This window comes from Chrysemys picta, chromosome 14 (genome assembly GCF_011386835.1).
Source record: "Chrysemys picta bellii isolate R12L10 chromosome 14, ASM1138683v2, whole genome shotgun sequence".
Lineage (NCBI taxonomy): Eukaryota > Metazoa > Chordata > Testudines > Emydidae > Chrysemys > Chrysemys picta.
Window position 1 is genome coordinate 20,146,208 of NC_088804.1, and position 13,611 is coordinate 20,159,818.

The window sequence follows — 13,611 nt, forward strand, 5'->3', positions numbered from 1 at the left end:
ATCCAGGCTGTGAGATGCAGGGATGTTGGCTTCAGGTATAGATTTGTCCCTCCAATTGTGTGATAACATCTGGTTGTATCAGGAATACAATCGGGGAGCCATGCTGACAGGATCATGAGATTGGAATACCAAAACTGCCTGGGTCTTGCTGAGGCTATTGTTAGATCTGCATTTTGTTTGATCTTCCCGAGGATTCCTGGTATCAAAGGAATTGGCAGGTAGGAATACATGCATCCCAGTGACCATGGAATCAGAAAGATGTCTGACAGAAAACCAAGACTGGCTCCTGCTCCGGAGAAGAAACTTCATTGTTTGTTTTTCTGGTCAGATGCAAACAGGTCTAAGCTCGAGTACTCCCATCTGCACAAAAATGGAGTTCCTGCATGACCATTCATAGTTGTTTCAGTATTAATGACTGTGATGGTCCAATAGGGTATTCTGGGGAAGATGTAGAGCCACTGGCATGATGTGGTGTCTGAGGTACCATTCTCCTAAAGGTGGATCACGTCATGGCACAGCAGCAACAAGTGCTGCTTGTTGAGCTCTTCCCTGCTTGTTGATATAGGGCATTCCTGTTGTGTTTGTGAGTACCTGTGCTGCGACAACTCAGAAGTGCTGGGAGGAAAGCTGTGCATGCCAGTTGAATGTTTATGGGAAGGTTCACCACCTGGAGGGACCAGAGGCCCTGGATCCAAAGGTGGCCCAGATGAGCTCCCCATCCTATTATGGATGTGTCTATCACCTTTGTCATACTGGAGAGAAATGAGGAGGATGACACTCCTCTACAGGTGTGTGGTGGGTCCTTCCACCAGTCTAACCAGGAGAGGATTTTCTGCAAAATTTTGACCAATGTAGCGTGTATATAGTGTCTGCTATGTAGATTCACTGATCTCCGCAACTTTTGCATGGAGCAAGGTGAAGTCTGGTAAAATGCATCACATAGGTACAGTTTCAGGCAGATTTGGGCCAATGTTCTTGGATGAGACTGAACCTGGTTGATGAGATTTAGAATGGTGAGAAATCTGACATGCGGCAGATACTGCCACTATGAACTCTATGCTCTGAGTATGGGTAAGAATGGATTTTGCTCTGAGGCTCAGTGCAGTGAAGAGAATGAGGATTACTCAAACTGAGTCGTTCACTCGCTGAGATGACCAACGTCAGACTAACCAGTTCAAGTAAGGGCAGATTTGAATTCCTTGCCTTTTCAGATGTGCAGCCACAATTGCTAGACACTTGGTGATGACCCTCTGGGCTGTGGATAGGCTAAAGGGAAGAACTCTGTATTGGTAATGAGACTCCCACAAGAAATAGGTGGTATTTCCTGTGGGCCAAGTGAATTACGATATGAAAGAATGCATCCTATCTCGAGGACCTAGAGTTGGAATTATGGACACCAACATCACCATCCTGAACTTTAATCGACAAATGAATTTGCTGAGTTGTCGAAGATATAGGATGGAGCGCCATCCCCCTTTCTTCTTTAGGACCAGGAAGTAACGGGATTAGAATCACCAGCCCTGGAATTTCATGGGCACATCTTCCACTGCTCCGAGTTGCAGGAGGAAGTCTACTTGTTTCCTGAATAATATCTTGAGAGGCGTCCCCAACGGGGAAAGGAAAGGGGGTGAACTGTAGGAATGGATTTACACTGGAGTACCCCTTGTGCACAATCTCCAAGAAACACCGGTCTGAGGCAGTCCCATTCTCTGCCTCCAAAAACAAAATCAAACAGTTCACAATGGGATTGGAGGAAAAATAGGATTTACTGGTTCTGCAAGGCTGGAGACTACACTGTCAAACCTACGTTCATGAGATAGATGGAAGATGGGTGTGCAGTGGAGGAGGAAGAGGCAGAGGGTCTCCTCCCCTGGGACCTCTGCCCCTCAAAGGCTCAGACAATCTCTGCTGGCTATAATGGTACAAGGATGGTTGCTTCTACCCCAACAGGGATTAGGGCTTGTACTGTCTCCTTCTGGGAGCTAGGGTTTACACACCAAGGAAGCATAAGGTTGCCCTTGAGTCTTCTCATCACTGTTCTTATTAAAGCGGTGGCAGACTCAACACCCCCTTTTTAGGGCCCTTGAAAGAGACTTCGGGAGGGCAGGTATTAAAATGGTAGACGGGGTGAACTAAAAGGAGTGAGCTTTACTATCATGGCTTCCAGTCCCACTATCTCCTGGGACCACATAATTTACCATGACACCCTTGAGAGCCTGCCTTGTCCTGATCTTGAGAGATGTCCTGACCAGACTGAGCCAAACAAAGCAACCCAGATGACATAACCACTTCTGCTGGCTCCAGAAGAGTCCTGAACACCACCTGGAATATGAGACTTGGGTTCCTGATCTCATCCCTTCCTTTATATGCCATTTTCCTTTCCCTACTTTATTTCTTCTCTTTCCTATCACTTTCTCTTTTTGACTTCTCTAGAAAATACAATTGTACATTTTGCAACAGTGCTGTAGAGCAATGCCCTAACCAGCTCAATGCTAGTACAAGTTTGCCAGGTCTCGAAGTGGCACACTAGACAACGTACTGGGTCCATGTTTCTTCAGCACGGAGGTTGCAAGTGAGAGTCAGCAGCAGAGACACAGAGTAGCATTTTCTATATTTCGTATTTTTTTTTGAGTCCTTTTGTGTGTGTGTCTGTCTTGTTTTGTCTTAAAGGAAGCAGTATCAAATTTTAACAGCAGCAGCCCATTTCAACTTACATTTTCTCTTCTTCCTCCCCCCTCCCCCCCCCCACAAAAAGGCAGTTCCTTATAAAAACTCTCTACAGCTAAAGGGAATACATGATATTATCTTTACTAACCTTGGCAGAATTATAAAATATTTTTGCACAGAGAATTACTCTTGAACAGTGTCTCCAATATGCAGGCATAAACATGACTTCGCTCAATATTATGAGTACGTTTGTGCCATATCATATTGCTAAAAAAATCTGAAATGGTCATAACAGGTTACACTGCAACAGAGCAACCTGTATTCTGACTCCGTGTGCTTATTGGGGATATTACTGTGTTGATAAATACTGTGAAAAGTGTTACATCCTAAAAGGGTTCAAAATACAATAAAAGCGGTTTTATCTGGCACTTCAACTGGAAAGCTCTATAAACCAGCATTTCTGATCATCACTGACAGTCCTGTTTATAGTCTGGTTGGCGCAGGGCCAGTAGGGACAGCACGCAGAGCCGCATACTGCGCCTCCGCCTAGGAGCAGCCAGGACAGGTCACTGCTTGCAGGAAGCCGCCTGAGGTGAGCACCCACCTAATCCAGCACCCCACCCCCCTCTTATGCCCCAAGCCCCCTCCCATACCCAAACTCCCTCCCAGAGTCCACACCCCGCTCCCCCTCCTGCATCCGAACTCCTTCCCTCTTAGTTAACTAGCATTTTTCTCTAACCGGCACCCCCATTCCTCCAACATGCTAGATAAAACAGCTTTTACTGTAATTTTTTTTATTGTGTAAATGTACATCTGAAAAGCAGACTGCATATTCCATCAAGTTGCACTGAAAGCATGCAAAGAAAATACACGTAGTGTAAGAAGAGGGGCATAAACTTTTACCCCTTGAGTGAAAAAATAATGCAACACAATTCTAAAATACATTTTAGAAAAAAGTTACTAACCTGTTCTATAACTGTTGTTTTTCGAGAGGTACATGTTCATTCCACACTTGGTGTCGGTTCGTCCAGCGCAGTGCCACCGGAAACTTTTCCCCTCAGCAGTACTTGTTGCGCTGCTTGAGGTTCCCCTGCTGCCATGAACCACTGCGTGATAGTATAAATGGCAGACCTGTCCCTAGCCCCCATCAGTTCCTTGTTGCTGTAATTCTGATGACGAGGGGTAGGAAGATGGGTTGTGGAATAGACATGTGTAACACATCTTGAAGAACAACAGATACAGAACAAGTTAGTAACTTGTTTTGTTTCTTTGAATGGATTGTACACCTGCATTCTACTCCTTCTGATTCATAAGCTGTAAGACAGGAGGCAGGATCAGAGTCTATTTCAATAAAAATTGGACAATGACTCATCCCACTCTAGCATCGTATCTGGAATCTTCATCTGCAGCATAGTGGGAGGCAAACATGTGGACTGAGGACCAGGTTGCTGCTCTTCAAATGTCTGCAATTGGAACTTGTGCCAGAAAAGCCACTGAGATTGATTGTGCCCTCGTCGAACAAGCTGTGTCTGTGTCAGGTAGAGTGACATTAGCCAAGTCATAGCACATAATTATGCAGGATGTGATCCAAGAAGATTATCTGGGTAGAGATTGATTGACCTCTTATTGTGTCTTTTGGAGGTTTTCTGAAAGCGACTGGTTCTCTCCATGTAAAATGCCAAGGGTCTTCTGACGTCCAGGGTATACAAAAACTCTTCCTCGTTGGTTGTATTTGGTTTTGGGTAGAATACAGGCAAAGAAATTGGCTGGTTGATGTGGAAAGAGGAAAGCACCTTTGGGTTGAAATTCAGATGAGGATGCAGGTAAACCTTGTCCTTAAAAAATACTGTATATGAAGGACCTGACATTAATGCTCCCAACTCCCCTACTCTTCTGGCCAAAGTAATGGCCACCAAAAATGTCACCTTCATTGACAGATGCAGCAGCAATCAGGTAGCCAATGGTTCAAATGCGGACCCATAAGTCTTGACAATACTAAGTTTAGATCCAACAGGGAACAGAACCTTGGCACCTTATGGACATGTTATTGGAGAAAATAGAAAAATTGTCCATTTAAGGATGGACGCCAAAATAGCAGCCAGATGTACTTTGATGGAGTTAACTGCCAAATCTTGGTGTTTCAGATATAATAAGTAGTTCAGAATATGTTGGAACTGAAGAACTGGTTGGTGATACCCCATACTATTGAGACCAGATGGAGAAATGTCTCCATTTAGCAAAGTAAGTAGCTCTTGTAGAAGGCTTTCTACTATTTAGCAGGACCTCTTGAATGTCTTTTGAGCAAGCCTTCTCTCTATTGTCTAGCCATGGACCATCCATGCAATTAAGCAAAGGGCTTATAGGCTCAGGTGGAATAGACGACCATGATTCTGGGAGATTAGGACCAAATCTAGTGGAAGTGAAATTGTAGGCTTCACTGAAAGCACCAGAAGAGTGGAGAAACAGTGCTGATGGACCCATGCTGCAGCTATAGGTATGACTCTGGCCTGGTCCTGTCTTATCTTTAGCAATACCCCATGAATGAGTGGGACTGGTAGAAAAACATAAAGGAGCTGTGTGATCATGTCAGTAAAAAGGAATCTGTTATGGAACTTGTGCTGTGACCCTGTAGGGAGCAGAACTGCTGACACATTCTGTTGGACTTTGTCAAATAGGTCCACTTGGAGAAACCCCCACAGCTGGAAGATGTACCTGGCCATTTCTGAGTGAAGAGACCATTCATGATGACTTGTAAATGATCCACTCAGTTGATCTGCAAAGTTATTCTGTACACCCTGAAGGTAAGATGCTTCTAGAGCTATTGAGTTGGCAATACAGATCTCCCAGAGTAGAGTTGCTTCTTGACAGAGTGGAGAAGAGCAGCCCTGTTGAGGTAAAACATTGCTGCCATGTTGTCTGTAAGGACTAACAGGCTGCTTCCCTTGATCTGCAATAGAAATGCTTGACATGCCAGTCAGACAGCTTTCAGTTATGTGACACTGCTGTGTAAAGCTAAGTCTTCTGAGGACCATAGATGCAGTGTTTGTAGAGAACCCAAATGGGCTTCCCAGCCCAGAGCCAAACCATCCGTCACTAGCATGACAGTCGGTTGTGGGTGGGCAAAGGGAATACCTATACATACATTGGCTGGATCTGTTCACCAGTCTAGGGAGGTGAGGACATGGGAGGCTATTACTGCTGAGAGTAAATGATGGCAGCTTGGTGAATAGACTGATGACAGCCAGCTCGCAGAATTCTGAATTGCAGTCTGGCATGTTGAACCACATAGGTACAAGAGGCCACGTCACTCAGAAGCCTCAAATAGTTTTATGCCGTAGTGACCAGCCAAGCCTAAATCCATAACAATTGATTGAATTGCTGGGAACCCTTGAGTGTGGAAGAAAGGCCCTGGCTTGAGATGAGGCCATTACAGCCCCTATAAACTCTATCCTCTGTACCGGGGAGAAGAAAAAATTTTCTTTGTTGTTTAACAGTCCCAGAGCATTAAATGTTGACTGAATCCAGGCAACACTGTTCTGCACTTCTCATTTGGACTAGCCATTGACAAGACAGTTGTCTAAGTAGGGGGTAACACTGCACTCCCAATCTTAGGAGGAATGCAGCTAATACTACCATGACTTTTGTAAAGACCCTGGGAGCTGCTGACAGTTTCCAACAGTCATGTGCTGGATGTACCAACACTAAGAGTGGAATGTACATGTGCAATCACTTGAAGAACTAAGAAAGTTGAAGCTTTCCACTAATTTTTTTCTTCATGATGATGCTCCTCTACTGTACATAAATATAATTTTACATGATACTAGAATTAAATTTTTATCTTTACTGACATAGCATTTAAAGAAAAGAAGTAATATTTCTCATCCAAAGTATACGGTGAATACAGAACAGAAAAAATAAAACAGCAGGGGACCTATTGTTAGGATAAATTAAATATAAATAGTTCACATGAAATCTAAGAAGCTTCAGGACAAAATTAGTAATTCAGAAGATGAGGATGTTATCCGACAGAAATATAAATTAAAGCTGAAAAAGGTAAATCAGCAGTCAAGCAGAAACTACTTGAGAAAGAAAAGATAGCATCATAAAAACTCGGAGAACAGCCTCCACTTTAAAACTCTGTTTAGGTTTAATGAAGTGACTCCACCACGTAACACTGCAAAAAAATAATACTCATTATACTGCACACTGTATACAGCTTGGCAGAGTAATGTGACTCTTACTACAACTTGCGTGATAAAAATGTTTTAATAGAGCTAGTACAGCAGAACTACATTCTGCTGAATGATCTGAAGTTTAGGTATAGGTTTAGGTATATTCAGAGAATATACTTGGAAAGACGAGTATATTCTCTGAATAAGAACGTGTATGTGATATTTACCTGAACTAGTCATTCTAACTTAGCTGGAAATATTACTATAGCAGAATACATGTTACATTAAACTAAGAGCAAAATAAATTAAGACTTAGTGCAAAATATAATAAATAAATAAAAGCTTCAGTGTATTTGCTTAAATGAATCACTAGCACACCAGGGCCCTGATCTTTGCTGGGGCATCTCGTTACTACCATAATACAAATAAATAATAAAAAAATCAGAAACAAAGACATGTTACTGACCCAACTCGTATTTTTAACATGCCACTAAATAGTTCAGGTGAGTTTGAGATGATCCAGCCAATATGAATGACAAGTTCTTGTTGAATTACAGCTTCCCTCTCATCCTGTAAATTGCATTTGTTGTAGATGATGTTCTTAATCACTCCTGGAGACAAGGGATTAGAAATAACTTCTTCTTCATGGCCAAAAGCTCCAAGAGTAACCTAAGAACATATTAGCAACAATGTAGGGAGAAAAACAGGAACAACAGATGACAATTATAAGTTAGACTTCATATTCTAACCTTTCCCTGGTAGTATTAAAACTGCATTTGGGGCAAAATATAGCGTGGTGTCAACGGATTGGTAAGAGTAACTGGCCCAAGAGAAGGTGACCTTACTAGGCCATCACTTTATTTTGGAACAGTTTGGATAACATGTATCCTTGACTGTTTGACTTTTCTAGATGGTATTTTCCTTTCCCATGTCATAACTTTCTAGCAAGCCTACCTTAAAATTGAGAATCAAGATTCTTGTTACTGTTTTCTTAATATTTTTTTTCAAAATTGTGTTCTAGGTTTTAAAATCCTAATGCAATCAAGATATTGGACTAGTTAGCCAAAAGAAAAACATGCTTAAAAATGTAAAATTTTAAAATTTCTCATCTACTGTAAGTGAAACAGAGAAAAACGCACTCTTCCTGACATTTAAAAAAAATGTACATTAAAAATGTTTTTACCAGGACAGGTTAATCAAAAAAGGTGAAAGTAAGCAACTACAAACCACTCTACATGCACACTGACTTTCCTACATAGCACCAGAAGCATGCTACCAGCCCTTCATGTTTGGAATGATTTGATGATGAAACTGCCTGATATGTATTTTTTTCTAATTGAAAGAATTTTATAATCATACTATAATTACTTTACACTTTTTGTGCCAGGAGGGCAAACAATAGTGCAATTTAGGGTCTAGGACTAGGACAGAGGTGTAAAGACAGAAAAATGTGAATGGTGAAAAGTTCCCCACTGACTGGCTACTCATAGTACAAAATGTATTAATGTCCCTTTTAGCTGATTAGGTTCTATATATTAACTTTTTCTTTAAATAATGTTTTACTACTTGTTTCAATGTCCTTTTGTATATTAATTCCTCCTTAAAATTTCTAACATATGTTCCTCCTTAACTTTAATCGCAGCTTCTCTCTCTCCCCTTTCCCATCTAGTTCTGGTCTGCTCAACTATATACTCTATGTTGCTCTCACAAGCACAAGTATATGCAGAACATTACATTTACTAATTTTTATTTTATTCAGTTCTTTTGTTATTTAATAAATGAGCTTTTTGAGTCTTGTACTTTTTAAAGTATCTGAGACCTACAAAATGAAAGAGCCTATACAGTTTTTTTCTCTTGATTATCATTGCTGAATGCAATTCTGAAAAATGCAGACTTACCTGTTTGCCCTGAACTAAAACATTAGTAATAGATGGTGCAAGGCTGTCCACTAGTTTACCTAAAAGGCTTGCTGCGAAGCGCACAACAGACCTGAGGGCAGAAAACAGAGCAATCCCACTGTATATCAAATGCTAGTTTAATGGATTCAAATATGTGTTTGAATTCTGTCACCACATTTGATAAGTCCCAAAAGGCTAACTATGAAAATACATATAATATTTGTTTTTGAAATGTCATTTCATACAGTTTTTCTTTTTGGGATAAATCCTGGATTTTTATTAATCACTAAAGCAAGTATAGAATAATGGCTGTGTTGGGAACAGTTAGAATTCATTAAACTATGGACTGCAAATAATAAGCTGGCTTTCTTTTCTCTCACAACATGTTAAGAAAACAGAATGTTATAATTATTTCTTCTATCAAAGAATGTCTGTTTTTGTTTGCCACCAATATTTTTGTTTGCCATCAATTTGCAATCAGTGAAAAATTTCTCTTCGGTAGATGTTTTGGTTTGTTTTGGAAAGATTTAGAAATTTTCAAGCAAACTGTATTAATCTTTGCAAAAGAAATAAAGCATTTAACTTCTCAGAAAGTTATGCTGAAAGATTAGGCAAAGATTTTTGTTGTAAGAGTAAGTACTGCATGTGCAACACATATTTACATGACATTTTTGACAATTTTTGCCTCCAGGCAATATTTTATATGTAAGCGATGAAAAGAAGGGAATCATGTAAAGTGCTGGGTTATAACTGGCTGCAAATTTCAAGAATAACTAGAATTACACGGTATTATTACTATTAAAAAGTAATATTTAACTTTATAAATCATAATTTCATGACAAAATGGAAACTGAAGTTTAAGCTAAGTTTAAACTTTTCTGACATGGGGTTTGTAGCTACAAAGAATCATTTATCAAGAGAGTTAATGAACACGTTACAATATTCAATAAAGTTAGTACAAAATCCATCAACCAAACTGATACTGACTTCTGTGAAAAATGTTGTGCACTCTTTGAAAATCAAGAGCAAAGCATTTCAAAACTGCACTAGCTGATCTATCAAAATGCAAGTAAGCCAACAAATCTCAAGCAGCACTATTTAAGACCTCTGTGCACTTTACCTGTTTCCCATGTACCAGCAAAGTAGTAATATGTGGGGCTATAGAGGAAGCAAATTTCTGTGTAAATGCAGCACTGTAGCGTACCATCAACCTAGGTATGCCATATGACAATCATAAAAGAGAAATGAAAAATAAGACTTTACATATTTTAATTTTACAACATGCTTCTGTTTTCTAAGTATTAAAAATACCAACAATGAAAACATTTGGTTTATAAGTGCATACAGGTCCATTTCATTCTATTAACAGACTAAAACTAAAATCAATTCTTATATTTATATAGTTAATATCTTTTCCAAAAAACACCTTATTGGTTAACAGTATTTACAAGGTGAGAGTGGGCTTCATCTTAGGCTCAAATCTTGTTTTCTATACTAAATAATGAGATTTCTACACGTAAATACTATACTTTACTTTCCCAACCCTTTAAAAATTATTTTGGTAGAGCCATCATTAACCCAAATGCCTTCAGGAACAATAAGCAGTAAACTGCATAAATTTATCTACTTTTGTTATTAATTTAATGTTTTTGATCACCAACCTTGCTACTGAAAGCCATTATTTTATACTGTTGTAACATTCTCCCCAAAAGATGACCATGTCAATTACCCTACTAATTCCAATTCTTTTTATCCGACTAGTCCTGTATGTTTATCATGCAATTTGTTAAACGGACATATTTTAACACAATTCTATAGGAAAAAGTAACACCAGTCACCCCGATTTCAGGGACAATGTCGACAATCACAGTTTATACTAATGGGTCCTCAGATGGCTACAAACCAATTTGTGGAGAATAACATTTACTGCTCTGATCACTGAGCCATTTGCTTTGTGATATACATGTGACAGGAACAGCTACATCACATATACATTTATTTCCATTTGTTTCTTTATGTTAATTGATTTAGGCTACATTGTCAGCTGGTGTAAACTGGTGTGGCTGAACTGAAGTCAGCAGAACTGTGCTTCTTTACATTACCTAACGATCTGGCCTTATGTTTTGTAAACAGGCTGAAAAACAGTATTTATCTTTCAAACAAAAATGAAACACAAAGATATTATATACAAACCAGAGCTTTTTGCTGCCAGCTCGTCTATAGATTCTTTCAATATGGTCAGAAACAGTACCTAAACACATGAAAAAAATAAAAGCTGTAGTGGCTTTTATTCAGCAACAATAAAATAAGTTTGATAGAGACGTTAGTTCATTTTGGACCAGATTCAGTAAAGCACTTAAGTACATGTTTAACTTTAAAGTTTAAATTTAACCTGCCACCTAGTCATCACCGGTGTCCTGTGACACCGCTCAAGTAACTCTGACTAATTTTAGTCAAACCTGTTGGGAGACCATAAGAAAACTCAATAAATCAAATGTTCTACGGCATTTTATAATTTTCGCATAAGCAGCCAGCTAAAATAAATGTAACATAAGAAAATCAAGTTGGTTTCTTTTCTGTTGCAGGGTATATAATAACTTTTCCTAATTGTGAATTATTGGCTTATTTTGCAACAATTTTCTTTTTGATGACTACCTTGAAGGATCTCTGAAGATTTAAATAGACCAAAAATGGGCATTGGTAAGAATGTCCAGAAAATGAAGTCTGACAGCTTTATTACAAATAGACTGGTAATGCAGCAGCAGTTATAATAGCTAAGTATGCATTATTATACAATATTGCTCTGCTCAGAACTAGTTTCCTATATCACTGTCCCCCAACTCCACAGGCCCTGGTGCACTAATTTAGCCTCAATGGCAAAGGATTGAGACCCGAGAGTTGCACTGGGGACCACTGGGTGAGATAGAGTGGGTGCTGATTACCATTCAATTCCTTAGGCTTGAAATATCCATCAGATTAAAAATTCATAGGTGGGATGCACTTATTTGTACCCACCAAGTGTAGCAGCAACCTCCCTTCAAAAGGCAATGTAGGGTACATGGGAGAGTTGAACTGCAAGATCATAGCTTGTGGATATGTAGATCTGAAGGCCCTGGGCATGTCAGCTGGAAGGACATAGGTCCTTCAAACCATTATTGGTAGGAAGTGAAGGTTAGGCAGGAAGAGAATATTTTATTTATTTATTGTGTACAACACATATTCAGTGTTTAATGTCAGTCTCACTGCTCGTGTGGGATAGCGTAAGAAATCGGCTGGCAGGGACTCTAGTCAATGATTTGTATTGTTTAATACAAGATCAGTAGTTAATAAGGTTATCACCATCCACTACTTCACCTTGGATGACGCCTCTGATTGCACATATTAGTACTATCTGATCAGAAGGCAATGCAGGAATTGTATTAAGCCCAGAGGTCTCGAGATGGGTACTTGGTTCATTATGAGTTGAGGATCAGGGAGATGAGGTGATTGTATTGGCTGCAACTAATCTTGAATATGGGAGGTTTCCTATGAACATTTTTCATTAGAGCAAGAAACTATATATTCAAAGTAATGACCACAGAAAGCTACTGAAGTATCTAAGTCCACAACAAAGTATTTTCCAGACTATTTGGGGTGTTGGGAGGGTGCACACCTCCCTGATGTTCAGAAGTAGACCAAGTGTCTGGATACAGTGGCCAAAATTCACAAAATCTTAGTATTACATTGGAACATGTTTTTACAGTACAATGAATCAACTTTTCATACATCCTTTATACCTGTCAAAAATGCAAGTGTTCTGGAACACCCTATTCAGGGGACTCTCAAAAACTTTAAAAGTTGCTATCTTTGCTGATCCAAGCTTGTGTATTTTAGGGGTTCTGAATGAGTTGGTATTACCAGTTAACATTAAGAAATTGACTGCAGTAACTATTTTAGTGACCAAAAGAGTTATTTTGAGAAAATGGAAATCTGCAATTCCTCCCTCATAGCTTAGTGAGCTCTCTACTACTCCATTAATGGAAAAAATGATTCTGTCTAATAGAAACACTTGGAAGAAATATGAGGGTGTCTTGTCACACATGAAACTATTGCATACTTTTGCAGTTTGGTATATATTAATCCCTGATGCTCATAAGATATATTCTCACTTATTTATCTATTTAGTCACGTTAGTAATTGATGCCCTGCATGATCTCTATGGATTAAGGTTTTTTGCTTGTTTTTGTTTTGTTTTTCCACGTTTTATAAATAACGAACATTGAATTTTGTTATTTATATGATATTTCCATCTCGTGCATATATTCATATATGTTTTGTGTTTATATTGTATATAAAAACAATAAAAATAAAGTTAAAAAAACAAAACACAATGAAGCATGTTGTATTTTTTAGTACTTTCCAGGATGTGTTTTATACAGTGATGCTGCATGTAAGGTATATTTATACTAGAAGTGCCAAGTCTCCATCATGTGCACTAACATAGAATTAGACCATCCTCAGGTAAAGCCCTGTGAAATGAAGTGGTGGGTAAACTATAATACCCTAAGATTATCCAAGGGAGAAAATGTGAAGCAGAGTCCTAATTCCACCTCTGATCGCCTCTTTCTCTGGGATGTGTGTGTAGGCTGAAGGGTGGGGAACAGTTCAGCAGCCCTTGAATGGGTACAGCTCACATCACTGGCCTGTCTGGAGCACAGCTCCACCCACTCCCCAACCCTTATTTTCCCCTTCCCATCCACTTGCTTCCTGAGGGCAGCAGAGCTGGTCCCAATCTAGCATTATCTAGGTTAGCATTACTGGGTTGTTATTATTAGCTTATGTTTTGTAATGTCTTATGTGTATTTAACTCCTGCATTTTAAATACTGATATAAAA

At 39.2% G+C, this 13,611-nt stretch overlaps 1 protein-coding gene across 1 annotated transcript in view; it reads right to left on the reverse strand.

The window, feature by feature from the left end:
- The window catches only part of PHKB (phosphorylase kinase regulatory subunit beta), a 198,370-nt gene that overhangs the window by 16,142 nt on the left and 168,617 nt on the right, over positions 1 to 13,611 (reverse strand). The window contains 3 exon segments of the mRNA XM_005289835.4: positions 7,306 to 7,508; positions 8,738 to 8,828; positions 10,931 to 10,988. Coding sequence (XP_005289892.2) covers positions 7,306 to 7,508; positions 8,738 to 8,828; positions 10,931 to 10,988 — 352 coding nt within the window.